This window comes from Lonchura striata, chromosome 13 (genome assembly GCF_050655825.1).
Source record: "Lonchura striata isolate lonStrDom1 chromosome 13, ASM5065582v1, whole genome shotgun sequence".
Classification (NCBI taxonomy): Eukaryota; Metazoa; Chordata; class Aves; order Passeriformes; family Estrildidae; genus Lonchura; species Lonchura striata.
The window spans coordinates 2,981,840-3,008,175 of record NC_140715.1 but is presented as its reverse complement, the minus strand read 5'-3'; the positions used below and the strand labels follow the sequence as shown (position 1 = coordinate 3,008,175).

At 49.0% G+C, this 26,336-nt stretch overlaps 1 protein-coding gene across 4 annotated transcripts in view; it reads left to right on the top strand.

Moving 5' to 3' along the window:
- The window catches only part of FBXW11 (F-box and WD repeat domain containing 11), a 68,136-nt gene extending 52,145 nt beyond the window's left edge, over positions 1–15,991 (top strand). For all 4 annotated transcript variants that reach the window (XM_021544865.3, XM_021544866.3, XM_077786723.2 and 1 more), the window contains 8 exons: positions 5,223–5,360; positions 5,880–5,998; positions 6,528–6,777; positions 7,749–7,867; positions 8,368–8,478; positions 9,004–9,082; positions 10,501–10,689; positions 13,663–15,991. In XM_021544865.3, the coding sequence (XP_021400540.1) occupies positions 5,223–5,360; positions 5,880–5,998; positions 6,528–6,777; positions 7,749–7,867; positions 8,368–8,478; positions 9,004–9,082; positions 10,501–10,662 (978 nt within the window). In that variant the 3' untranslated portion in view covers positions 10,663–10,689; positions 13,663–15,991. The remainder of the gene's footprint in view (positions 1–5,222; positions 5,361–5,879; positions 5,999–6,527; positions 6,778–7,748; positions 7,868–8,367; positions 8,479–9,003; positions 9,083–10,500; positions 10,690–13,662) is intronic.
- The last annotated feature ends 10,345 nt before the right edge of the window (positions 15,992–26,336 follow it).

Here is a 26,336-nt window from a genome sequence, read left to right as displayed (position 1 = left end):
TGCCTGGATCTTTAATGAGATCTTCCTGTGTCTGTCAGAGGGTCAGAGTTTAGGGAGCCATATTAGCACGTATAGAATTACATACCTGTTGTTAAAAACAAATCCAAAAGATGGATACAGTTAAATATATTTGATGTAGCACAAAAATCTTGTCATTTGGTATTTTACCACAAAGATTGACCAAATCCTGCTAGATTGTTTCCAAGGGTAAGAGTTAGGAATTTACTGCAGCTGATGCTAAATTGGGTTGTGGGCAGAGATGAGCTCAAAGCAGAATGTGCTTTCTGTCAGAATTTGAAAAATAATCCCAAACCTGAATTAACAATTGGAAGGAAAAATGAGGAATGATAAACAGCAAATTTGATTTCTTTCCCTTGGGCTCTACTTGCATTGTGGGTCAAAAGTTCATGCAGCCAGAGCGGTGGGAGCTGAAGGTAACACAGGCAGGGGTTTGACAGAGGGAGCTTCCTTTGCCTGTCCAGAAATGTGGTGGTGCCAGTGTCTGTTTTCTTCATGCCAAACACATTTTAGGAAATTAATGTCACTTCTGAAGTCATTTCATTTGAAAATAAGAGGACATTTACTGATCAGAAACCAAATTCTTGGAAAGAGATGGTTACTCCCCACCTCCACTGTGAAGCCAAATATTTAATTAGGTTTTATTTCACAAGAGGTAGTTCAGTCCCTCCAAACATCTCCAAGTCACATGTTGAACTGCCAGGGTTCTCTAGGAGCTTTTTTAAAAGGGAAAACCTTTTTGGGTTTGGCTTTGGGGGTTTATCCTAGAAAACTGGACTTGGTGTGAGACCTTGTTTGTGGAGAGCCCCTGGCTGGAGCAGGGTGGCCATTGCCATGGGGCCCTGTCCTCAGGCACAGTGCCAGGCTGGGAGGTTTAATCCTGCTGACTCCAGAACCCCAAGTCCCTGGAATTTTTCCATATTATTTGTGAAGCTTGGCCAACTGTTGTGTTGTCCCCTCAGGATTAGCACAAGTATCTATTTCTGGTGATGAGTTGAGAAGACTTTTATTTAATAAATGTTCTCCTTATCTTGAGGCACATGGTGAGTGCCCTCAGTTCGTTTCCCTGGAGACTTGAGTCCACCTAATTAAGATGAGAATAAAAATGTGGTTTTTCTGAAGAAAAAAGATGTGATTCTTTAGAAAGATGTGGTGCCAGGCCATCAGATAAACATGCTGTAGTCTTCTGATTTCTGGAAGACTTCAGGTTTTAGGACTGGAATTGAAATTTTAAAGCTTTGGGACAATTTGAAAAGGGGAAGAAGTCAGTTCTTGCCCTAAGTCCTTGCCAGCACTGGGACTTGGTTGTTTATGAAGATTACAGGCTATAATTTCTGAGGGAAATGGGTTTGTTTAGTACTGCTTTAATTATGATGCTGGAGAAATTTCATGTGCGTGTGTGGGGAGAATCTGGTCAACATTATATGCCTAGAAGTTTTTTCAGTCAGCCTTTGAAATCTCTATTCCACAGGCACTTTCCAAAAAGCATTTCTTAAAAATGAAGCTGGCCAAGGAGAAGGGAGGCTTTGGAGCAGGAGGGACCAAGTTTTTGTGGTGCATGGCACAGATTGCAGCTCTCTCCTCTGAGCAGGGCAGAACTCCCCCTTCAGCTGTTCTGGCCACGGGGTGGGGCCCTGGCTTGGCTCCTTTGCTTCCCTTTGCCCCACAGCACTCCTGCTTTTTAACAGAAAGGGGCTGGGGAGCAGTCTTGGAAGGGGACCTGGGGGGTCTTTGCTTATCAGACCCTCTTAATTTATCATGACTTAATTATTAAGCCCTCTCTACCCTGGTGACACTAGTTCATTTACTTGTGCCTTCCCTCTGCTATGGTCAGGAGGGATTTTCCTTTTTCCCTTTGAGGAAAGCATGAGAAGAACAAAGGGTTGGATTTTCATGGCCTAATGCGTCAGGAGAAATCCCTACATACGTAACAAATGTGGATGTTCCTTTTGCTTTTTCCTGCCTCACTTGTCCTGCAGGAGAATTGTGCATTCAGAGGGAACAGAAACTCCTTGGTTTATGGGATTAAGATAAACCCACTTACTCTGCAATAACATTCACAAGGATAAAAATGCAATTGTTAGCCAAGAAGCTGAACACAGTGTATATTATCCAATGGTAAAAAACCCCCTGTTCCTAGTAGATTATCCTTAACACTTCCGATGTATAGTTAATGTTCCAGCTGTTAATGCACATGAATTGCATTTTTTTCACTGTGCATCTTTGCACCAGTGAATATATTCTGGCATGGTCAAGGCTTGGCTATACCTCTACATCTTGGACTATTTTCTGTTTGTACTTTACTCAATAAATGTCTTTTTTTCTTTCAATCCATTTGTGCACTACTTCAGCTGCCAAATGTCTCTCCTGCTGTGGCAAATGCTTGATCTTTCCTTTGTATGTCCAGATTTAGTTGGTTGTGCAGCATTTGTGAGCTCCTCGCTGCTGTTGCTCTGGTGACCTTTTAGGAGAGTGTGAGAAACTGTGGGTGTGAACTCAGGAGACTGTTCTGCCTTTTACTGGGGAAACCCGAGTTCAGAGGCAGAGAAGATTTTTGAGGGCATCTGTAGAAAATACAGTAGTGGGTTTTGGATGTCTGGGTGTTGGTCTGGAACCATAAAATACACAAATAAACTGTGGGATTCTTCAGCCCTGAGTAAGAGCCATAGACACCCCTCATACCTGCTGTCCTCCCTGCTCGGTGTATCCAGTTAGGATCTCTCCTGGCAGGAGAGTGCAGATGAAGACTTTCACTCCCTGCATCATGGAGCAATGACCAGAAATTCCCTGTAGCAAAAGCTTTCATGTGGTTGCCAGTTCTTCATTAACCATGTTCCTCTCAGAGGGTCCTCCAGTTGCCCACCCACTCAGTCTGTTCAGTCATCCCAAATGTTATTTCTCTGGATGTGTACATCTGTTTTCACTCCACTGCCCAGGGAAGTGCTGCTGTACATTCTGTGTGTCATGGCTGCTTTCCCAGCATCCCAAGAATTAAAGCAGTGTGAGGGGATTTTACAAGTTCTCAAAAAACAGGCACTGTTTTCCCACAGTAGCCACACCACATAATGGCTACATGGAATGACAGCTCCTCGTAGAACTGAAATGTGCACTTGAATGTGCCTTACTGCCCTCATAGAGGTACACAAGACTTTAGTTTCCTTTATCTGAAGCCAGCATTTTCTTATGGGGAACAGCTGAAGAAGCTTCCTATAGTGAACCTGTTAGAATTGGGCCAGCTCGTGTCCTCAGTGCCTGGTGAGCAAACTTCCACTGGATGCTGCTCTGTTTTGGGAGCTGTGGCCAGTAGCATTTCTGATCTGGGGGGTTCCTAGTGTGTTCTGGAGCTGTTGGGAGTGGCTGGCACAGGAAGCTGAAGTGTGGGAGTGCTCACAGAGCATTGACAACTCCTCTGGCACATGTTTGGTGCAAGCTTAGTGCAGACCTTTCCAACAACAGGGCTTTGGGGAAGCTCCCCCTTTAAGACTATTCAGAACTGAGTATCTGAACATAAATAGTTTCTAAAACTATTTAAATTGGCTGACTGCGATCTCTGATACCTTATCTCCTGTGCCTCCAGTGTTACTATTGCATATTTAAATCTCCTGCCTTCAGATCTATAATCATATTGGCTCCTGCTGCCGATGCCTGCAATCCTCTCCTGTTTCTGAGGGTTAGAGGAGTTGATGAGCTGCGGTTGTGCCCTCCTAGCTCAGATAAGATAAAGCTTGGGTATTGCCTGTCCTTCCCCCTCCAGCCCTGCATTGCATGCTGAGCAAGGAGATGAGCTGGGCTGATCTCTCCAGAGCAGTGTCAGCTTTAGGCCCAGCTCACAGTGTGCCAATCAGCAGGGCACTGGCTGGCCAGGAGAGCTGATCCCAAACTGACACCCTCACTATGCTGTTCAGTGGTTTCCACACCAAATTGGAAAGGAATGATGGGGTGAGTGATCTGTCAGCTGCTCCTCTAGAAGCATTTCTTCATCTCTGTGATTTAGACAAATTCCTGGGGCACATCAGGTTTGTATTAGGACTGGGTATAATTCTCTCCAAATTCCATAATGGGAGATAAATTAAGGAGCAAACAAGTGGAAGACAAAGTGGAAAGTCAGTTTTCCCTTGAAGCAGACATGTTTTCCTAGAATTGGGATGTCACAGTCACACTCCACTTCTGTCTTTACTGAGGGTTCAGTCAGTTTTAATTTTGGAGGAGCTGCAGAGGTGCCTGCTACTGCTTTGGAAGTTAGGATTACATATAAATATACTTTTCCAAACAAACTGCTAGTCTGTCAGCTTCTCCCCAGGTTTCCATGCAGAATTTGGGGAAATTCCAGGGAAATAGCTAAACAGATGGCCTATTCTGATGAAAGCATCCCAGCCTGCCCAGGTGCTGCAGGTGTTGTCCTGGAGTTCTGGGCACATATTCTCTTTTGATTGTGTTAGGATCTTCCTGTCCAAAACCCTAGATTTCTTTGAATCTAGCATTGATTTTACAGCAAGGGGTAAAGCTGATTAAGACCTGAAAATCATGCTGGTTCTGCTGTGAAACAGCAGCTTTTTAAGGCATGTCAGGTCTCTCCTTAAAAATGCCTCTCAGAATGAAAATGTTGAGAATTACACAGATTTCAAGTGGGGGGAGGAAAGCAAGTTTGGGTTATTTGAAACCTTACAGTTCCTATTGAGCTTTATTTTTATCAGGATTTTAGGTACTTTCAGGAGAGTTTCATATCTCAACACCTCTTTCCAAGGTGTGTACATACAATTAATGGGTGATGTGGCTGGGTAGGGGAAGGAAATCCCTTCACCCATGTGTTGGAATCAGCAGTTCTGTAATGTTGGTCACCCAGGTGAGGCTAGACAAGGCACCATGTGAGCTCCTGGTCTCATCTTTACAGCTTTTGTTAGTTGGTAACATAAATGTGGGGGGAAATGGTTCTGGAAGGTATCTCTCTAATGGCTCCTTGCGAAATTCTCATGAACACTGGTTGACCATGATTTCCTTGATAAACACAGCTTTTGTCACAACAAATTACAGAAGTGCTAATGGTAATTCATTGTGGTTTGTGTGTCTTTATTGGGTGTAGGAGAAGAGATTTGTTTTATGTCCTTCAGATTCAAGGATGATGCGTGTAAAAGCGGGAAGCTGGGGGGTGTGGGACAGTCCTGTTGCAGCCTGACATCCAACTCCTGTTTTTGCCTTCTGGTCAGACTATAGAATCCAACTGGAGGTGTGGAAGGCACAACTTGCAAAGGATCCAGTGCCGCTCTGAGAACAGCAAAGGGGTCTACTGTTTACAGTATGATGATGAGAAGATCATCAGTGGCCTACGAGATAACTCCATTAAGGTGAGCACTTCCCTTTGTCTTTTCCCTGCTGTGAGGAAGCTGCCTGTGCTTTTTGGTGTCTCTCCATGGGACAGTGTCTGGTTGGTGAGGATGGGATGTACGTCTGAGCCTGGCAAAGTCCTCACCTGCCCTCAGCTCTGGAAGCTGGGGCACTGCCAGGGATCACGTCCATTAACTATAAAGATTGCTCTGAAATCAGGGTTCCCTCAGAAGGGAGGAGGTCTCTGTGCCACTGGCCTTGGCTGTAGCTGTTTCACTGCCAGGACTTTGCTTCCATGCTCATCCTCCCTGGCACTTCTTTGGCTGGACAGGATGTGATCACATGGTGCTTGGTTATTTCACTGTTCTCTCGAAAACTTAACATCAAGACTTCCTAAAGTTAAAGGGAAGGACAAGGACCACTGATGGGACAGACCTCATGGGGTCTGGTTTTCCTCCTTTCTTCAGAACTGTGACAATGATCAAGGGTCAGATCCACGTTCTTGATGTTGATAGGCCATTTATCCTTGTTTCTAACAGATTTGGGACAAAACAAGCTTAGAATGTTTGAAAGTATTGACGGGACATACTGGCTCAGTTCTTTGTCTGCAGTATGATGAAAGAGTTATTGTAACTGGATCTTCAGATTCTACAGTGAGGTGAGCATTAAGTTCTTGTACAAAAATAATTTGAGTATCAGGGCTGGGAATATTTTCAATAATCTCTAAATATCAGAAAACATCCCTAAGATTAATGTGATATTGGATTCCAGAAGCAAGATACTCATACTTGGCAAAGGATCATATTAAATAACTTTTCTTCAAAATCTGTTTTGTTCTTTTAGCATTAGGAATTTTGAAGGAATATGACCTCAGGGATTCAAGGCATATCCTGAAGTTTTGAAGTGGCTGATGGCCACTTATGCGGTAATTTCTTAAGTTAGGGTTTCTTTTAGTGCCCTCTGACACATTGTAGTTGTGACTCTAGTTGAGAGGGTGTTCAGTACATATGGAGCGCTGCCTGACTTGCAGTTCTACTGGCAGTGAGGACACTTCCAGCACCCATCTTCCTAGCTTGCTGCCATGGGTGAGCCAGCCAGAGCTTTCCCTTGGAGACCAGGAGGCCTGTGCCTGTTCTCACCCCGCGGAGCCATTGCTTCCCTTGAGATAATGCTCCTCTCTCCTGCAGAGTCTGGGATGTGAACACAGGGGAAGTTCTGAACACGTTGATCCACCACAACGAGGCCGTGCTCCATCTGAGGTTCAGCAATGGGTTGATGGTGACGTGCTCCAAGGACAGGTCCATCGCCGTGTGGGACATGGCCTCCCCCACGGACATCACCCTGCGCCGTGTCCTGGTGGGACACCGCGCTGCTGTCAACGTGGTGGACTTTGATGACAAGTACATTGTGTCAGCCTCGGGGGACAGGACCATCAAGGTCAGTGGCAGAGCTCTGCTCCAGGACCTTTCTGGTGTCTCTCAGTGAGCAATGTCCTCCTCTTGCTGCCTCTTGGTGACTTTGGGCACACAACTGCACTGGAATATTTTCATGGAAAAGCAAAGCCCATTTGCTGTTTGAACTTTGTCTCGAGATCAATTGCTCTGTTAAATGTGGCACATCCTGTGCCTTTTTCCAGTGGTATTTTTAATTTCACTTGGCAGTTCTGTCCAGACATGAAATTCCTCAGCAGTGCCTTTCCTCACCTCACCTTCCTACCCAGCAGCTCAGCCAGGCTGTGCCATGTTTGAAGGATTCAGAGGCTGGATTCAAAGGCTGTTACATGCCAGAAAATTTCAGTTACCAGAGTGCACTAATATAACAAAGGCATTTCCATCCTGCCCTCTGTGAACCAGAGCTGCCTTAGCCTGGGCCAAGAAGTTCTTGGCAGTTCATGTCCAAATCTCTGCCAGAGATCCTGCTGCACTCTGTTGGAAAATGAGCCACTTTATACTCTGTGTTACAATTTCAATTACAGTTCATTAAAAATGGGCAAAGTTGATTGAATCCTTTAAGGTTAAGACCAAGCTTAGAGGCCATTTCTCTTACTAATAACTTTGTAATAATTTCTTTGGTAAAAAAGTGTGAGGGTTTTGTGTTTGCTAACTCCAGTTCTTAAAATAATTTTTAACTTAGGAAGTGTAATCAAGGTTTTGAAATCATTTGGAGCAGTCTCTGCCACCTGAAAATATTTTAGATACAATCCCCAGCTCTTCTCAGTGCCATAGCAGTACCTGTGGCTCTGTCCCTGCTGGATCCCCACTGGTGCCCAGGTCCTGCTCTTTGCCTCTGAAGATGCTCTGTGGGTTTTCAGTCCTCTGTCAGCCTCTGTCTGTGAATTGCTAGTGGTTTGTGGTGCATGCAGGAGTCTGTTTGGTGCAGCTCTCAGGGAGTTTGTCCTGTGTCCCCAGGTGTGGAGCACCAGCACGTGCGAGTTTGTGCGGACGCTGAACGGGCACAAGCGCGGCATCGCGTGCCTGCAGTACCGGGACCGCCTCGTGGTCAGCGGCTCCTCGGACAACACCATCAGGTGGGTGCCACCAGCTGCTGCCGTGGCTACAGGGGCCTTCTGTCCTGAAAACAGCATTTCCCTCAACTCTGGTGCTGCAAAACTCCCTTGGCATGGCTTGCCGTTGGAGCTGGTGGTTTATGAACGGGCCTTACCTCAGTGTGGGAGTAAATGTTTCACAATCCCATGGAAGAGTGGGACACTGAGGTTTCAGAGTGAGCAAAACCTCTTACCTACAGCTGTATCACCTTGTCATCTGCTGGGAGAGATGGGGAAGACATTGCTCCCTGTTCAGTACATTTTCTGAATTTCTAATCAATGGCTTACAGGGAACAGAAAAAACTGTTATAATTTCCCAGAATAGCACATATCTGAGCTTTACTTGCATGTGATTTTGAATGATTACCGTAATTTTGATATTGTGTCCTGCAGCTGCTCTGAATGACACTTTTTTTAAGCAAATTACATACCTCCCACAGCAAACCAGGCTGTGCTTAAGCCTTTCTCCTGTGTTCTCCCAGGCTCTGGGACATTGAATGTGGTGCCTGTTTAAGAGTATTAGAAGGCCATGAAGAGCTGGTTCGATGCATCAGGTTTGACAACAAGAGGATTGTTAGTGGAGCCTACGATGGGTAGGTCTGAAAGCAGTTCCCAAGTTCCCAAAATTTAGCCTTTCTCTTGTGGGGCTCTCAGGAGTCTGCAGACCATTTCTGTGGGGCTCATGGCAGGACTTCTCCAGAGCACCTCTGGCTTGCTCAGTGTCTGCAGTGCACTGTGGATTCATGGTAGTTACAGCCATATCCAAATTCTCTATTTCTTTCTCTGCCTGGAGAGTTACGGAAAACAATTCTGGAACTGGGTTTGGCTGTAGCCTTTTATTTGGACTCAGTGTCTGCCTGGGGTTGGTGGGCCCAGCTTCATTCCCACATTGCAGTGGGGTCTGTGTGTGCATTGTCAGCTTGTCTGTCACAGCCATCACTGGAATGGCTGCTGCAAAGAAACACAAAACTACCTGGCTCTTACAAGCTTGAGCATTAGTATTTCTCACAGTGTGCTTGATCCTGAGGCAGTAGCTGTAGGGAAAACCTGCCAAGCTTTCTGGGGCTTTGGATGTTATTTTCTATGTTTTCGTAATGACTTTCTTCTCTTACTTTTAGAAAAATTAAAGTTTGGGACTTGCAAGCTGCTCTTGACCCTCGTGCCCCAGCAAGTACGTTATGCTTGCGTACGTTAGTGGTAAGTAAAAATTAATTAATTTGGAGTAGTCAGGGGTGTTTTAGTTCATTATTCTGGGATAGGTGGAAATATCAGGATGGTTTATGAAGTCTAGAGTGCTTAAGAATGAAGAAAAATTTATTGTCATATCCTGAATGATTTGCATCTGAGCTTAAATGAAAGATCAAATTTTTCTGGTTTGAGATTCTCATATACTCTTAAAAGAAAAAGAAATCATCATGATACTGTATCAAATGACTTTGGTTATTGGTGTGTTTCCCTAATACCACTGTAGGGCTGCTCTTAAATTTCCTCTTATTAAAAAAGGGGCTAGAATCTTGTGAGCCTTTCTCAAACTTTTTTCCTAACCCTCCACTTTGGAAGGAAGAGCTGGGAAGGGAGAATGGAAGCCGAGTCCAACAGATTGCCACAGGAACTCTCAGCCCTTCAGGGGATAGTCACATTTAAGGCTTAAGTTGCTTAAGGTATATTTTTCTTTGTAATGAGGGCTTTGGCTTATGACAGCAGACTTAATTAAAAATAGATGGAGGAATGAATTCCTTGTTCTTTCCACCCAAATGTGTGTGGAGCTTTACTTCAGGAGTCAGTTTGACAAGCCCATAGCAACTCAGAGTCCTTGACTGTAGGTGATGCATGTGCTTGGCCTTTCCAACACCTGGAGAAGTGCTTATGTGCCTAGAAATGCTTCTCCTTTTTCTTTCTCTTCAGTAGTCTTGGTATTGAGATGAGCTTTAACTATTCTTTTATTTAGTTTTAGTGAAAAATTTATTTTTTCTATGTTCTGTGGGTATCCTGTAGCTCAGGTTGGAGTTTGGGATTACTCTGCCAGCTTGGGTTAGTTCTCCAAGGCAGAGTCCTCACTTTAAATTTAATGAACATGGATAAGCTGGACTAAAGGGAGAGCCTTTTCTGGGTTTCTTGTGCCACTTTGAGATTTGTTGCTGCTGGAGCATCTGCTGCCCTTCTCATGGCAGTGTTTGAATTCCTGGCTGCTGCTGCTTGAGGATCCTCTCAGCAGGGTGGAGCTGTGATGTGCTGTTTGGGGCTGCACAAAAACAGAATTAGCAGAGAATTCTGCAGGAGAAGGAGCCCTAGCAGAGCATCAGTGCCAGCCAGGGGCCAAAATTGCTGCTCCTTGGTGGACAGACATCTTCCATCTGGAATAATCTCAGCCTGTGGCTGTGCTGGGCCCACTGAGGGAGGCTCAGGGTACAACACTAGATTTGGGAGCCATGTGTTTTCTGTAAATAATTAACATGTAAAAGCAGCTTTTCATCCATCTCTGTGTAATTATGAAGGTTTTCTAGTCAGCATAGCAGAGTTTGAACATACCTTGTGTGTCCAGATCCCTGTGTGATACCAGTGCACTGCCGTGTTTCCCTCTTGCCTTGCTGACTGCTTGTCTCTTTTGCCCACAGGAACATTCAGGACGTGTCTTTAGGCTCCAGTTTGATGAATTCCAGATCATTAGTAGTTCCCATGACGATACAATTCTGATTTGGGATTTCTTAAATGTGCCACTGAGTGCCCAGAACGAGACCCGCTCTCCATCTAGAACATACACCTACATCTCCAGATAACAGTCTGCACTTTACTGCCCTCAGAAGGTAAGGCTTCCTCGTTGGCTTGGCCTGGGAAATGTCTGAAACGTTCCTTTTGCCTGCAGCTTGCTTTAGTCAAACAAGCTGAGGTTTTCTTTAAGAAAATAAAACCTTTTTATGCCACTTCTTTCACTCTCTAGTCTTTGTGTGGTCATGCTCCAGCATGTGTTTTTGGCTTCCCCCTTCTGTAAACCCTCATGGTTATAACTGGGTGCTCAGGCATGTTAGAGTTGTCATGTATTCACAGCATGGCTGGGAATTGAGGAGCTGTGGTGTATGGCACAGACATTCCAGGTGTCCCATGAAGTGAGAGCTCTCCTTGTACCTGCTGGCTGTGGGGAGCTGTGCATGGAGCAGTGCAGGGCCTCTGCAGGGATCTGAGCCTGGGGCAGGAACATTGGCTCTGTGAGGAGCACAAGTGGCAGGGAGAGCTCTCAGAGCTCACCAGCACAGCTCCGAGCTGTCTGAAGCAGAGCCCAAAACTTGCTGGAGTTTGGTTCCCTTTCCCAGTCACTGCTGTCAGTGCTCAAAGCCCTTTGTTGGGAATGTGGATTCTCCTCTCTGCCAACAACTGCACTTCAAACTACACCTGCCTGTGAGTGCTGGGGCTTGGAAACACAGGCACTGCCTTCCAAAGCACAGCAGGCTCTGCCAGTGCTTCCAAGGAATGGAGATACCACAGCAAGAGGGGCTGGCAGTGACATTGTCCCAACAGGAAGGATTTCCTTTATTTGAAGTAGATATGAGTACTTTGTTTAAACATGGTGTGGAAAGCCTTCCTGTAGGAACGGATTTTCATTATCTCTCTGGATACATTTGTCCCTGCTGTAGCAATGTACTCCTCTGGTTTTTGGACTCCTGCAGGACCTGTGTCTGGCTGGAAAATCCCTTCCCTTGTGCAGACACACTTAGAGGTGCTCCTGCTAAGATGAGTTTTCTTTCACATCAGGAAGGGTTAGCTGCCTTCCCTGCTACTCCACTCCTTTTAAAACCACCAGGGCAGCATCCTCTCTGGATCTGACACTGAGATCTGTTGGCACATTGCTCTGCAGGGTCTGAGCCAGCAGCTGGCCATTGCCAGGCTGAGCTGCCTCTCAGCATTCCTGTACTTAGACTCTGGAATAAGGATGAGCTCTAATGCAGTAAACATGGGCCATGTGCAGAATCCCAGCTAAACCTTCCCTTCACAGAAGGTTTTAAGAACCCTGCTGCAGGGGTAGCTTAGTGAAACTCATGGACTCGCTGTCTACCTGCGGCAGGACAGGGACACCTGGAAAGGCTGCATTTTATAAACAGTCTCCATCTGCCTTCCAGTCCTGCATCAGTGCTTGCTTCTGTTAACTAAAATGATCATTTGAGATGGACAAAATATGTTTTTAAATTACAGATTGGGCATAGTTCTTTAAAAGCCACATATAGTGTGTCTTAAGCACAAAAGAAACAGAATCGTGGACTATGCTGAGCTGGAAGGGACCCAGCAGCATCATCACTCCAGCTCCTGGCCCTGCCCAGGCCTCCCAGCAATCCCCCTGTGCATCCCTGGTGCCCAAAGGCTCCTGGAGCTCTGGCAGCCTCAGGCCGTGCCCATTCCCTGGGGAGCCTGGGCAGTGCCAGCACCTCTGGGGGAAGAAACTTCTCCCAGAATCCAGCCTGGCCCTGCCCTGGCCCAGCTCCAGCTGCTCCCTCAGGTCAAGAAATGAGGGTTTAAAATTCCTGTCATTCCTTGAGCAGCAGTGTCCTGGTGTCACTTGGCCACGTGGCACACACGGCTCCATCCTTGGGGTTTGCCAGGGCAGTGGGAGATGCTTTTGGCAGGGAGTTCTGCTGCTCACATCCTGCACACTTGGCAGTTGAGCACAGCTCAGTCTGCCTAGCCCAGGAGGCACAGCTGGGACCACACAGTCCCCAGGTTCTGGTGTTGGTAATGGCAGTCCCTTAACAGTTTTTTCCTCTACTGCAGAGATGCTGTGATGTCACTTTTTGACAGGTTTGTCTGACTTCAGAATCCAAAAGCCCTAAATCTACATAAAATTATGGTCAAACAGCTAATATTTCATCATGACATTTAATGAAACAATTTTATAAGCTTTCAAACATCGCAGTCTTGTGAGTTTTGAAGTAGCCCTGCACACATTTTTACAGGTTTGCAATGTGAGGCTCTTCAAAGTGGATCAATTTTGACAGTCCTGGCAGTTGGCTGTGAGAGTTTTATTGCCTTCTGTTGAATTCCTGTTGTTTATTGTAACATGATAAAAATTGTTACCATATGATAGTCTAATATTCTGGTATTAAGCATTAGGCCTTTGGCTAAGGGAAGGGAAGTAGAGGGCAAGTGCCTAAGGATGTTTTAACCTTTCATGGGAATGTCATATCAGAAGAGGGAAGTTCTCCCTAGTCCATTAAAGGTGGTTTTGGGAAGTGGCAGGTAAAATCAAATCTCAGATTTAATTACACTCAGACCTTACACTGCCTCCAAGCTGATAACAGAGCCACCAGGCTGGAAATAGGATTATCAAAGTATTTAAGGGTTTTGTCTGTTTTCCTAAAAGCTGCTCATATATTAAAGCAGCTGAACTTGCCTCCTGTGCAGAGCTCTTCCTCTGCAGTGTGAGGAAGGAAGAAGGATCCCCTGGCCATTTTTGGGTGGGTTCAGGGGGCTGAGCTCACCAGGGCTGGACTGTGGCTGCATGAGGGGAAGCAGCCTGTGGGTCCTGCCAAGGCCCAGAGCCGTGCAGAGCCTGGCTCTTGCTGCCCTGGGGCTCAGAGCCCAGCGCAGAGCCCCGGGGCAGCTCCCCTGCAGGAAGGGCTGTGCTGGGCAGTTCCTGGCCAGCAGCCCTGGCTGTCCTGCACGAGTGTCACCTCCTGCACGTGCTCTGCCCTTCGCCTCTTAGCCTGGATGCAAAGGGTGCTGTGGGCCTGAGCACCTGGGGAAGCTGCTTGCTGTGTTCTCCTCTCACTTCACTTGTCTTCTTTTTTCAGGGTTCCACAGTCTTGAACTACTGGATTTTTGGCTACTACATGCCTGAAGATGATTGACAGCTAAAGTCAGAATTGGTTCTAGATGCTGTGTAGATGCAAAGCAGCACAATTCTATATCTAAATTTCTTAATCTTTCCTGCTCTCAGTGGTCGTCTTTGAATTTGCTACAAATTCACTGACTTGGAGTAGATGAGTTTCAGAAGCCTATCCTTCCCTGCTGTGAGAAATCCAAAGCTTCACATGTAAATTGTCCGTAGAAACTGAACTCTGATGGCTTGTTTTTCAGATATAAATCAGAAGTCAAGAAAGGACTTGGCCTAATTTATATTGCTTTGCACTTTTGTCTGACTTTAAAGAAAACAAAAACATTCTCCAGTGAAATTTGGGTGCCAAACACATGCCCAGAATGTACAGAGCTTTGCTTTCCAGTCACCACTGTCCTCTAGGCGTTCCCCATGGCAGGTTCAGAGCCCGTTCTGTTCCATAGGTGTACGTTGGACTCTTAGAAATATTTCTGAGTTGCTCAGTAATATTTTTGGATTACAGTTTACTTGTTTATGCACCAATAATTTCTTTTAAATTAAAGATTCCCTGTAATTCAGGCTAGGTTATCTGAACTAGTTGTATAGCACTGTCTTTTCCTTTGCCCTGTGCTCTGTACTCGCCGTCCTGCGCTTCCTGATGTTCGCTGTAGTCCCCCTCCTTCCCTGTGTGCTTCCCTCATCTCGGATACTGTGTAAGCATGTAGATACCTTGTACATACAGCAGAGCCTCTGGTGCCAGCCTCAGGGTGTCCTGACACTACACACTAACACTCAGCGTGGTGGCACTTGGCAGCAGGATGTCCCAACCCCTGGCACTGGTGGTAATATGATTACCTAGACACTGTCTCTGCAAAAGGAGGTTTTCAGTATTCATTAGTTGGGTTTTTGTTTTTGTTATTTTTTGGGTTTTTTTTTTAATGGGAACTGCATATTTTAAAATGTAATTTCTAAACTTTTTAAAAATTAAAAACTGTTTAATTTATGTTCTGTATTCTATATTTTTGTGCCGCGGGATTTGCAGCTGTGTGTCTCTGACACCAGTGGGGCCTCACAGCCCCCGTTGATGTCCTCGGTAGCATTAGTTTGGCTGCTCAGTGGAGAAGATACCATGGGCCAAAGTTCCATTATTTATGTTTGATTTGTGACACTTCCTGACAGTGAGAGGAGCTCGTTCCAGTCACCGCTCTGCTTCCTGTGCCCATTCCGTGCTGGTTTCCCAGGAGGATTGGCTGCCGTGTCTTGGCTCCTCCATGCTTTTGTTAGGGAGCCTTCATAGCTGCTTCTTCAGTTCTGGCATTGTCCCCTCTCATCTGTGTGGCCACACAAACCCCCGTTGTCCTCGGGCCAGGAGGAGACTGGAGCAACGCAAAATGGATTTTCTGTCTGGGGCGGCCCCGTGGCTGCTCTGTGCCCACGGCGCGGCCCGGCCGTGCAGGGAGGGCACGGCTGGCACGGGCTGCTGCCATTCCCTCTCTGTGTCCGTCTGGGCAGTTCTGTGCTGGCAGCAGCTCCTGGCTCTGGGGTTGTTGCCTTGCCCTGTGCAGTCCCGGGGTGGGTGGTGCTGAGGGGAGCGAGGGAGCTCGAGGTGTCACCAGCCCAGCCCCTCCCAGGGTCACTGCAGGGCCTCACCTCCCCACCTCCCTGTTACTGCAGCTATTTATTCATCCAGATGAGCAAATGTGATGAAGTCAAGAAGAGCAAACTCGCTCCTGAGCGTCCATGAGGTCACTTTTTGGTAAGCTTGACAGTAGTTCGTGCAAGTGTCTTACTTTACCCCTCTCATCTAACAGCTTTACTATTAAACTGTTTAAAAAACAGAGATCTTTTGCAGCCCTGAAGAAAAAGGTTCTTTGTTTCTGAAGAGCGGAGTCCTTTTATTAAAAATGCATGTGTAAGATTTAAATTCCTGTTTTTCCTTGGGAGATAATGGTATTTGGACATGCAGTCTAAACTTCTTTGTGCTTTGTGTAACATAACAGTGGACTTTTGTGATTGGCACCCAAGGAACTTGACTCCTGGGATTCATGGTAGTGATCCTGGCTGCACTCTGGACTTTGTTTTGCTAACCATAATTGAGCAACTGTACATTACTGCGATATTAATGTTTCAAAGCACTGGGATAGTCTAATTCTAACTTGTAATTATGTTTGCCAATTACCTGTTTGGAAAGTTGGTGTATGAACAGCTTCTTGAAACTGTTAAATTGTACAGATATTGTTCATGATCTAAAGCTTTGTACTGTGGAATGTGCTTAATAAAAAAAAGTTTGAACTTAATTTGTCACATTAATGGATGAGTGATGTCACCTCAGGAGAGTTTGGGTGTGAGTTAAGGATGGATTGGAGCAGCCTGGCTCAGGGGGATCCCTGCCCAGTAAATGCCCTGCCAGCCCAACCCCAGTGGAAGGCACAGGGCGTGTGGAGCCCAAACCCATCTGCCACTGCCCAGCTTCTGCACTGGCACAGGGGGTGGCAGCTGCTGTTCCACCCTTCCCTTTCTTGGGCACAAACTGGGAGGAACAGTGAGACCTAGAGCTGAGCTCATTCACCCATCACAGAGGTCTGAACCCCAGTGCCTCTGCAGGAACATCACCAGGAATTTTTCTTACTTTACCAAGAATGCAGATAGATTTTTTTAAATACTACCCATCTCCTGTGTTGTTGAAGCAACCTCCATGCCTTGAGCTGTGCAGAGTCTTCCAAGGCTTGCTCTGACTCAGGAAAAGCTTTGCCTTGGGCTTTCCTTAGCTGCTGTGCAGTGACTTGTTCAATGTTGGGTTTGATGGGTGTCTCTGGGAGACACTGACCTGAAAAGGTTTTGGAGGTGACATAAACTCTGCTAAAAATACGAGCAGTTCTGGCTCAGCATTGGCAAATCCAGGCCTCAGGAATGACTCCAGTGCAGATGATTTCTTGTTCCCCTTGTCCCACTCTTGATTCTGGATAGGAGTGTTGGAAGCAGCGTTGCTGCTGTCAGGCTGAGGCTGCCCCTGGAGCTGAGTGAGTCCAATCCCCCCTGTTTGGTGCCAGGAGTGCTCTGTGGAAGCACAGCCTGGCTGAGCTCATGGCAGAGTTCTGAAGGCCTTGCTGGATATCATTATCCAAATAAGCCACAAAAGCTCTGGGATGGATCTGTAGTGTAAACCTTGAGGTGAGGCTTTAACATTCCAGCTCACCTGGGTGGCCTTTGGGTTTGGTTGTTTTGTGGGTTTCCCCTTGCAGCCTTTCACAGCTGGTAGTTAATTCCCTGCTCCCCTGGGTGCTCCAACCCATTCTGCGGGGACTTGAGGCCCCTTTGGACTCTCCCCTCCCATCAGAGGGTGGCAGCCACACACTGTCCTGAGCATGAAGTGCCCGTGGGGCTGGGCAGTGCCCTGGGAGGGTGGGCAAGCAGGGCAGGGCTGGGCTCCAGGGACCCCCACAGGCACTGGGGTCTCACTCAGGCCCAGCGTCTCCTGCCAAGCCCTTCCCAAACTGCTGTGGATGAGGTTAGAGCAGAGCAATTCCAGAGGGAAAACTCCATCCAGCCTGGCCTGGGACACTGCCAGGGATCCAGAAGCAGCCACAGCTGCTCTGGGCACCCTGTGCCAGAGCCTGCCCACCCTGCCAGGGAACAATTCCTAATTCCCAATATCCCATCCATCCCTGCCCTCTGGCACTGGGAGCCGTTCCCTGTGTCCTGTCCCTCCATCCCTTGTCCATTCTCTCTCTCCAGGTTTCCTGTGGCTCCTCCAGGCCCTGCAAGGCCACCCTGAGCTCAGCCCAAAGCTTCTCCTCTCCAGGTGAACAATCCCAGCTGTGCCAGCCTTTCCTGCCAGCAGAGCTGCTCCATCCTCTGCTCATCCTGGAGCCTCCTCTGGCCTGGCTCCAGCAGCTCCAGCTCCTCCTGTGCTGGGCCAGGGCTGGGGCAGCTCTGCAGCTGGGGGCTCACCTGAGCACAGGGGCACAATCCCCCCAGCCCTGCTGCCCACACGGGGAGATGAAGGGGGGGAAAAGGGGAAAGGACCTTTGGAAAAGACCTTTTCTGCTCCCCACACTGGGCTGTGCTGTCAGACCCAGCTGTGCCCATCCCTGCGGTGGGAAACACTCCCATGGGAGCTGCTCTGGCACCCCGGCTCTCGTGGTGTCTGTGTGGGCTCTCTGTGGCACAGTGCTGAGCACAGCCCCAGCTCTGTCATGGTGACAGGATTTGGGGCTGCCCTGCCCCACAGCCCCAGCTTCTGCTGCAGGGTGGGGGGACGGAGCCGCTGTTGGCTTCTCCAAGCTCCAGCTTTTCCCTGGACACTTTAAACACATTTGTGCAATGCTCTGTGGTGCTGAAACAGAACTCGAGCCACTTGTTAATCAACCACACACCAGGACCTAACTGTTCTGAGCAGTGGGTGCTCCACAGCAGAGCTCCTGCCCTCTGCAAAACTGTTCTGCAGCAAAACAGAATTCAGGGCAGGAAATAACAAAAATCAGTGGTGATTATCCAAGCCTGTAGGTAACATCCTCTTGGAACACGTCTGGGCACTGTAGCAGGATGAGGGACTGCAGTGAGTCAAAGCCTTTCTGGTTTAGGCTGGCTGAGCTCGCTCAGTCTCCCTGGGTGTTTCTATCGTCACCAAACACGTGGCACATGCCCACTAAAATCTGTGAGCAATCACTGAAACAGGTAGGTTTTGTCCTTAGTAGATTTTTGTTTTGTTTTAGTAATGAGATTATTTTCTAAAAAATATTGTAAACAGTAATTTAACAAATCAAAATCGCGACTGGACCAAAGAGAGATCCCACAAAATTTTCCTTGGGCTTTGTACATCTCTGCACAAGAGCTGGGTGTATCCAGCCGGGGACCAGAGATGAGCAGCTTTGGTCTTCCCTTAGGAAAGGCCCCGCTGCCTTCCCTGAGCGCCAGCAGCGCTGCGGGAGCGCTAATTGGGAGCGGTAATTGAGAACTCTAATTGGTTCCGCCTGCCTTTGGGAAGGTTTGCAGGGACCACCGTCCCTCCCGTCTCGTCTTTCCCAGCGCCTGCTCGCGGCTGAGGCCGGAGCAGCCCCCGGCCGGGTCATCCCCCGTGGCAGAGGAATTCAGGGATGGTCCGCGGGATTTCTGTATCAGCACAGGGAGGCTCCGCGCCCGCGGATGACCCCGATGCTCTCGCAGGTCTCTCTCGCCCCTGATGAGCTCTGCAGGTCCTGCAGTCCCCACCCTGCAGCTCCTCGGCGGTGGGTTGAGTGGGAAAAGGCACTGGGAGTGCTCTGCAGACTCCTCGGTGCCTCCCAGTGCCGGGGCTGCTTTGGACGCTGCGAGGGACATCCCGCTGGGACATCCCGCTGGGACATCCCGCTGGCTCCTTCCCACAGCCCCCGGGCACCCTTGGACCCGGCTGGCTCCCAGCCCTGGCCCCGGTCCCAGCGGCTGCCCCGGGGCTGGAGCCGCTCTAGGGAAGGTCCGAAGCAGCAGCATCTGGTTTGGCCACAAACCCGCCCCCGGAGCGGGGCTGTTCGGAGAGAGGCGCAAGGAGCGGCCCCAAACCTTTCCCTTCCCTTGGGTGGGAGAGGAAATCGCTCCGGGCTCCGCACGTGGAGCCCCGGGTTCAGAGAGGGGGACACGCAGCCGGGGCCGCCCGTGAGCGCCGCGGCCGCGGGGGCCGGTCCGCTCGGTCCCGGCCGCAGCAGCGCCTGGCGGGGCCGGCCCGGCCCGGGCGGCTCCTGCCCTCGTCCGGGCTGCTCCCCGCGGCCCCTCGGCAGCTCCGGGCGGCTCCGGGGCATTCCCTGTCCGGCCCCTCCGGGGCATTCCCTGTCCGGCCCCTCCGGGGCTCCCGGGGCGAGGCGCTGCCCCAGGCCGAGCCCGGAGCCGCCCGGGCGCTGCTCCCCGCGGGCACGGCCGGTGCTCTGCTCCTAAATCACATCTCGGGACACATAATCCTGACTTCACACTTTTTCCCAGACAATATCTTTCCATATAATCTTAATGATTCCTCCTGCAATAACAAATAGGCAGCCCTGAGAATAACTTCACACTTAATTGCTTGTGCCAAGAATCTCACCACTTGGCCCTTCTCTGGGTGTTTTCCCTGCAGTCCATCTGCACAAACAGAAGTAGGCCAGTTCTGTGCCTCAGGAATGAGGAGATAAAAAGGCAATAATTTATTTTTCCACCAAAGCTAGAAGTATTTTATAGAATTTGCTAAAGTTTTTGTTTCAGGAAATTTCATCATGTCTCCAGGAAAAAAAAAAAAAAAAAAGCCTAATTGGCCTCAGGTTTTCTAACTCTCTTTTCATTTTTGTAATATGAGGAGGTCTAGGTCATCTCAAGGTCACCGCAGTTAGTGTTGCTTTAGTGCACCTCTGTGGATACCTCGTTTCTGCAGCAGTTTTTCCTTGAAAAACAGCCCCAGCCTGCTGCTGTAACAGCCACTTTCCTTGGCAACCAGTTGCATTCCTTTAGCATATGGAAATATTTTTTAAAACACATAACATATAGAGCTGCTTGTAGGTGAAATTCTCCAAAATAAATGGAGCAAATGCTTCTAAGCCCTTTGAATGGTGCTGTAAAAAAAACCTTTTAACAGAAAGCTGCCATTTCCCATTATCTACACTGGGATCTTGATGGCAAAATAAAATGCTGGTGGTTATCAAATTAATAAAAATGTTTTGTTTGGGAAAAATTTAATTTTACCACCCTCCCAAGGCTTCCTGGTGTTTTGCCATGTTGGTCTACATGGCTTCAGGTGGTGAGGTCATTCCAGCCTGGGCTTAGCTTGATTTTTTTGGTCTATCTTGGTAAAGCTATGGATTCCAAATATTTTGTTTTAGAAAGACTCGTGATGTGGTATCTTGAAAATGTAATAAATGCTGAGTCTGCATCTGCTGGAGGAACAGAGTTTAAAAGAAAGAAGTGTTTGTGCCTGAATGACCAGATTTTTCTGAACAGGTAAGGCCAAAAAAGAGAGGAGGCACCCTCACAGAATCCCAGAATGGTTTGTGTTGGAAGGGACATTAAAGCTCTTCCAGCTGAGCTGGATCCATGCCCTCTGAGTTACTGCTCAAGGTTTTCCTTTGGAGGGACCAGCCCAGGCTGGAATTACTGAGGGTTTCAACTGCAGATTTAAAGCAAATCTGATGCTTTCTACCAGTGCCCCCACATTGCCTCCATCTGAGTTGGTCCCTTTGTGCTGCTGCTGTCAAAACCTGGCAAAATTTGACAAATTCACCCAGGAGAAGCCCAAATGCAAATGAAAACTGGAGGGCAAGCCTGGGCAGGTGTGCGGAGGGAAAAGCTCTTGGTCCTTGATCCTTTACACAACAGAATTTTTAAAATTTGCTGAGGAAGGGCAAATTGTCCGGATCTGAGGGAGCGACAAACAGAGAGGATGGAGCAGTGAGATCCTCAGGGATCTGCCACAGCCCTGGTGCATCTTCCCAAGCCTTGGGAGGGCTCAGGGAAACAGGGAGCAGCTCCCAGGGCTGGGCACAGCCACAGGGCTCACACAGCTGGGCCAGCTGTGGCATCTGCCAAGTCCTTGGTGCAGCTCCTGGCCTGCCAGGCTGGGATAGGACCCCAGAACTCGGTGATGTCACATCCAGGAAATTAATTACAAGCAGGACTTGGAAAAAGCTGTTGTGGAAGTGGTTGTGCTCCCATATGAAAATCTTTTTTTCAGGCAAACACATGCTTCAGCAGAATGCTGGGCTGGACCCTGGGGCTGAGGGATGTCTGTGTTTGTTGGTAAAACAAAGGGAGAGCCTGTGCTGCAGCTGCAGTCTCCTGCTGGGGGTTCCTGCTTCTCTGCTCTGACCTTGCAGCCTCTCTGGCACAGGGTGGGGTGTGCCTGTGCCTGTTCATCCCGAAGAAAACCATTGTCCTTCCACCAGCAGCTCCCTGATTGCTGTGGGAGGAAGCATGGCAGTGCCAGGGACACCTCCCACCATCCCAGGCTGCTCCAAATCCTGTCCAACCTGGCCTGGGGCACTGCCAGGGACCCAGGGGCAGCCACAGCTGCTCTGGGCACCTGTGCCAGGCCTGCCCACCCTCATGGGGGAATTTCTTCCTCAAAAATCCCAACCTACTCTCTTTCAGTTTGAACCCATTCCCCCTTGTCCTGCTACTCCAGTTACTGATGAATTGTCCCTCTCCAGGTTCCCTGCAGCCCCTTCAGACCCTGGCAGGGGCTGTGAGGTCTCCACACAACCTTCCTGTTTCCAATCCTCACACCCAGCTGGATTTTTGGTGAGCATAGCACGATTTGTTTGCACCTCCTGCTTCGTCCTGAACACGTTTTGCCATATTAGGCAAATGACAGAGCTGGAAAAGACACCAGTAACAAATCCTGAGTTTTTTTCTGTGGGTGATTTCCTGCAAACACTCATTTCTGGGAGTCTGCTGGCCAGAACTGGCTGAACACCACAGCCCAGTGAGCTCCTTCTCAGCGTGCAGGTGAATTATCTGCCATGACTTGCCCTTGGCTATTTTCTGAGGTGATTAGTGATGTACCTTGGGTGCTCTTCTCTTGTTTTGCTTTTCCTCTCCATGACTGGAGAACTGAAACAAGAGCAGTGAAATGAGGAAATTCAAGTTGCCACTTGGACTTCCAGCAGGAATTCCAGAGCCAGCACACATTCATGGGAGAGCTGGCGAGACTCACTCCCTGCACTGCTCTGTGACCTCCTGGCAGCTCCTCAGCCCAGTGCTGAGTGTTTCACTTGTCCCCTGTGGCACAACCCAAACACACCGGGCCACGCTCCCTCCCAGCTCCTGCAGGCACAACAAGCATCCAGAGGATCTTTTTTAGGAAAATCAGCACTTTCAGGAATCTCATGGGCTGGACGTGTGTCCTTTTCCTCAGCCAGGGCTGTGGGGTGGTGTGAGGAGAGCACGGAATTCCTGTGGGCCACAGGACCAGGGGTCGAGGGCAGGGGCAACACAAACCCAAGGCAAGCTTTAATTCAGTTTATTCTGAGGCAGTTCCTGGTCACCTGTTGCTTTCTCCAGCCCTGAGAAGAGCTGGGCACCAATCCAGCCCCATTCCCAATAACCCAGCCCAGAGGCAGCGGGGCTGGCCGGGCTGGGGCTGGGAATTCTCCTCGCTGAGCTCCTCAGCCACGTGGGGCTGGTGCTGCTCTGGCCCGTCCCTGCCCAGGGAAGGGCTGGGCACCTCTGGGACGGGTTTGAACTGGAATGGGAGGCAATGCCCCCAGACCAGGTCAGATTTCAGAGGCAGTGGCCAGTGCAGGAGCTTAAAGCCCAGCTCTCAGCAGGTTACAGGACTGCAGAGAGGCCATGGTAGATATGGAAATGTTTTCCTTTTTCAGTTCCATGCCATCCCTTTGTGATTCCAGGGCTGGGGGAGATGTGGAGTTGTATTAGCTCCTGTCCCAGCTCCAGGCAGGGAGGGTGTGTTGGCTGTTCCCACACAGCAGAGGAGCAGGTGGGTTCTGGACTCACACGTCCACAAAAATGGCATTTTGGTACCACAAAGGGCTGACACAGCCCCTGTGAAAAGCCTGGGCTGAAGCTGGAATGCCAGACCCAGGTTGCACATGGAAATGGGGTGTGGAAGCCAGACCCAAAGGAATGGGTATGGGGGATCTTACAGCCCAGGCTGCATCCTTGTCCCGGCTGGAGACTTGGTTCTGCACACAGAGCCACTGCAACATCTCACCTGTGGAAGCTGATTCTGCACCTGTTTGGTTAAAAACCATCAGCAATGCCCATCCTGAGCCTTCTCTGTGCTGCTTCCCTTCCTGCAAAACAAACAGGAACTGGGCTAGGGGAATGTTCTCGTGGCAGTTCTATACAGAGCAAAAATGCACATACGACCTGGCATCTGCTTCATTTCCCCAATAAACTGCAAAATCAACACACACAAATATGTTTATGTGAACAGGCCAGAAAAACAGCTGGTTCATCAAAGCAAGGGGGCACGCTCGGCTCTGCTGGGCCAGTGTTCAGCGGGCTCCTACGTATTTATAAAGTGAAAAAATGGAGCACATTTGAACATGCAGGTGTATAAATATTCCTGCCAGACCTGCTGGAATGTTTTAAGTCTCCCTGAAGCCGCTGCTCTGACTCATCCCTTCCCAGGGAGTGCTGCCCTGGGGGAGCTGCTCTGCCAGCCTGGAGCTGGCCCCTCTGGCAGCCCAGCACAGCCCAGCCCTGTGCCAGCCCTGTGCCAACCCTGTGCCAACCCTGTGCCCAGCACAGTCCAGCCCTGTGCCAGCCCTGTGCCAGCCCTGTGCCCAGCACAGCCCAGCCCTGTGTCCAGCACAGCCCAGCCCTGTGCCAGCCCTGTGCCAGCCCTGTGCCCAGCACAGCCCAGCCCTGTGCCAGCCCTGTGCCAGCCCTGTGCCCAGCACAGCCCAGCCCTGTGCCAGCCCTGTGCCAGCCCTGTGCCCAGCACAGCCCAGCCCTGTGTCCAGCACAGCCCAGCCCTGTGCCAGCCCTGTGCCCAGCCCTGTGTCCAGCACAGCCCAGCCCTGTGCCAGCCCTGTGCCATCCCTGTGCCAGCCCTGTGCCCAGCACAGCCCAGCCCTGTGCCAGCCCTGTGCCATCCCTGTGCCCAGCACAGCCCATCCCTGTGCCATCCCTGTGCTCAGCACAGCCCAGCCCTGTGCCAGCACAGCCCAGCCCTGTGTCCAGCACAGCCCAGCCCTGTGCCAGCCCTGTGCCATCCCTGTGCCCAGCACAGCCCAGCCCTGTGCCAGCCCTGTGCCAGCCCTGTGCCAGCCCTGTGTCCAGCACAGCCCCATTGCTGCCCTCCTTCAGCCCCAGGCAGGGCTGAGGCTGCCCTGGCAGGGAGGGTTGGCTCCATGGAGGTGCTGCAGGCAGATGTGGGGCTGAGCTTTTGTTTCCTTGGCCTGCATCCGTGGAAGGAGGCTGCAGCTTCCCTGCCAGCCTGGAAAATCTGGCTCAGTTCTGAAGCCTGGACCACTTATTGTTCCACTTATTGTTAGCACCCCCCAATAATCCCGAGCAGGGAGAGCAGAGCAGCAGTGCTGGCACGGGGACACCAAGTGCAGATGCAGCACAAATAAATATTCTGCCAGGTGCTCCCAGCCCTGCCTTCCTCTGGGTGCTGTCACTGCTGCACATGGAAAAGTAAATCCTTTCATAATAAACCATGCACAGCCCCAGCCAAGGCACACACCTGCACAGCCAGAACGCAGCACAGCCTTCTCCACAAAGCTGCTGGAAGGTTTCTGTGGCTATGGAACAATCTGGGGCTTCATCTAAGCTGCAGCCAGCCCAGCACAGGCTGATGTGCTTCTATAAAATGAGTTTCCCCAAATTTAATCTCCTTTTCTGTGCGTAGCTGGAGTGTCCAAAGCAAAATAAAACAATTATTCACATATTCTTCTCAGAGCCTTTTTGTGTTTTTGTTTGTTTGTTTTGGTTTTGTTTTTGGGGGGTTTTTTGGTGTTTTTTTTTGGTCAAACAGGTCTTCTACGTGGAAAGGTTAGACTAGAATCATAGAATGGTTTGGGCTGGAAGGACCCTTAAAGATCATCCAGTCCCACCCCTGCCCAGGACAGGTGCCCCTCCCACTGTCCCAGGCTGCTCCAAGTTCCCTCCAGCCTGGCCTTGGGCACTGCCAGGGATCCAGGGGCATTTGGGAGACATGGTCTGTAAATAGCCTTAGACTGAATTTTGATGTAGAACGTTGAGAATAATTGTTTCTGTAGTTCCTGGTGAAGAAGCTCTGTAATGTGAACAGTATTTCCACCAGGATAAAGAAAGTCAGGAATTTTACCTTACATTGGTGAGCCGAAGAAATCACCCGTGGCCGTTACCTGATTGGATTTTCCAGTCTTAGAGTTTATTTGCATTATATTATCAGAATTTTCTAATTCTGGTAAGCTCTATGGAAGTTTGTCCAGATTCCAGTGACTCTCAACAATGGAATAACAACAATCCCTGACCTGGATCCATTCCCAGATCCTGCCAGTCCCACCTTCCACTAGATGTCACTGCTATATTGCACTAATGAAGTTAAAATAATATTTTTTTGGCAATAAATGTTGTGACTTATAAGGAAGTTGGTTTATAAAAGCTGTGGATAGTTTGGATTCCTTCCAGTTAAAAAACAACACAAAATTTCTTTTCTTTTTTATTTCATAAAAAATATTGGATCCAAGTTCAAAACACTCATTTCACAAATAACATTGATTTGTATTTTAAAAGGAGGAATACTTTGAAGTTAATACCAAGTAAAGAAACGTGGTCTGTGGCTCTGTGAACTGAGATGATGGGAAAAAATTCTTTCTGAAGGCCTGCAGTGCTAAAGACAAGGCTTGACTAAAGGCAGGGCTGGAGATGGTCAGGAATTCTCCTGCTCCTGTGCTTGGCAGAGAGGAAGGCAAAGGGCCAGTGAAATAACAGTAGTAGCACATAACAACAACAACAACAACAACAACAACAACAACAACAACAATAATAATAATAATAATAATAATAAATATTGTGTTAATGTGCCTTGCATGTCCCAGGCTTCCCACTGCAGGGCAGGACAATCATCCCTTCACTGAGCAGGAGCAGGAGCCACCCTTGGCAGCTGTCAAACATCCCTTTGGGAAGGGCTGCTCCAACCCCAAACAGCAGCAGGGCCTTTGGGGAGCAGCTGAAGTGCATTTTAATGGGCCAGCTCAG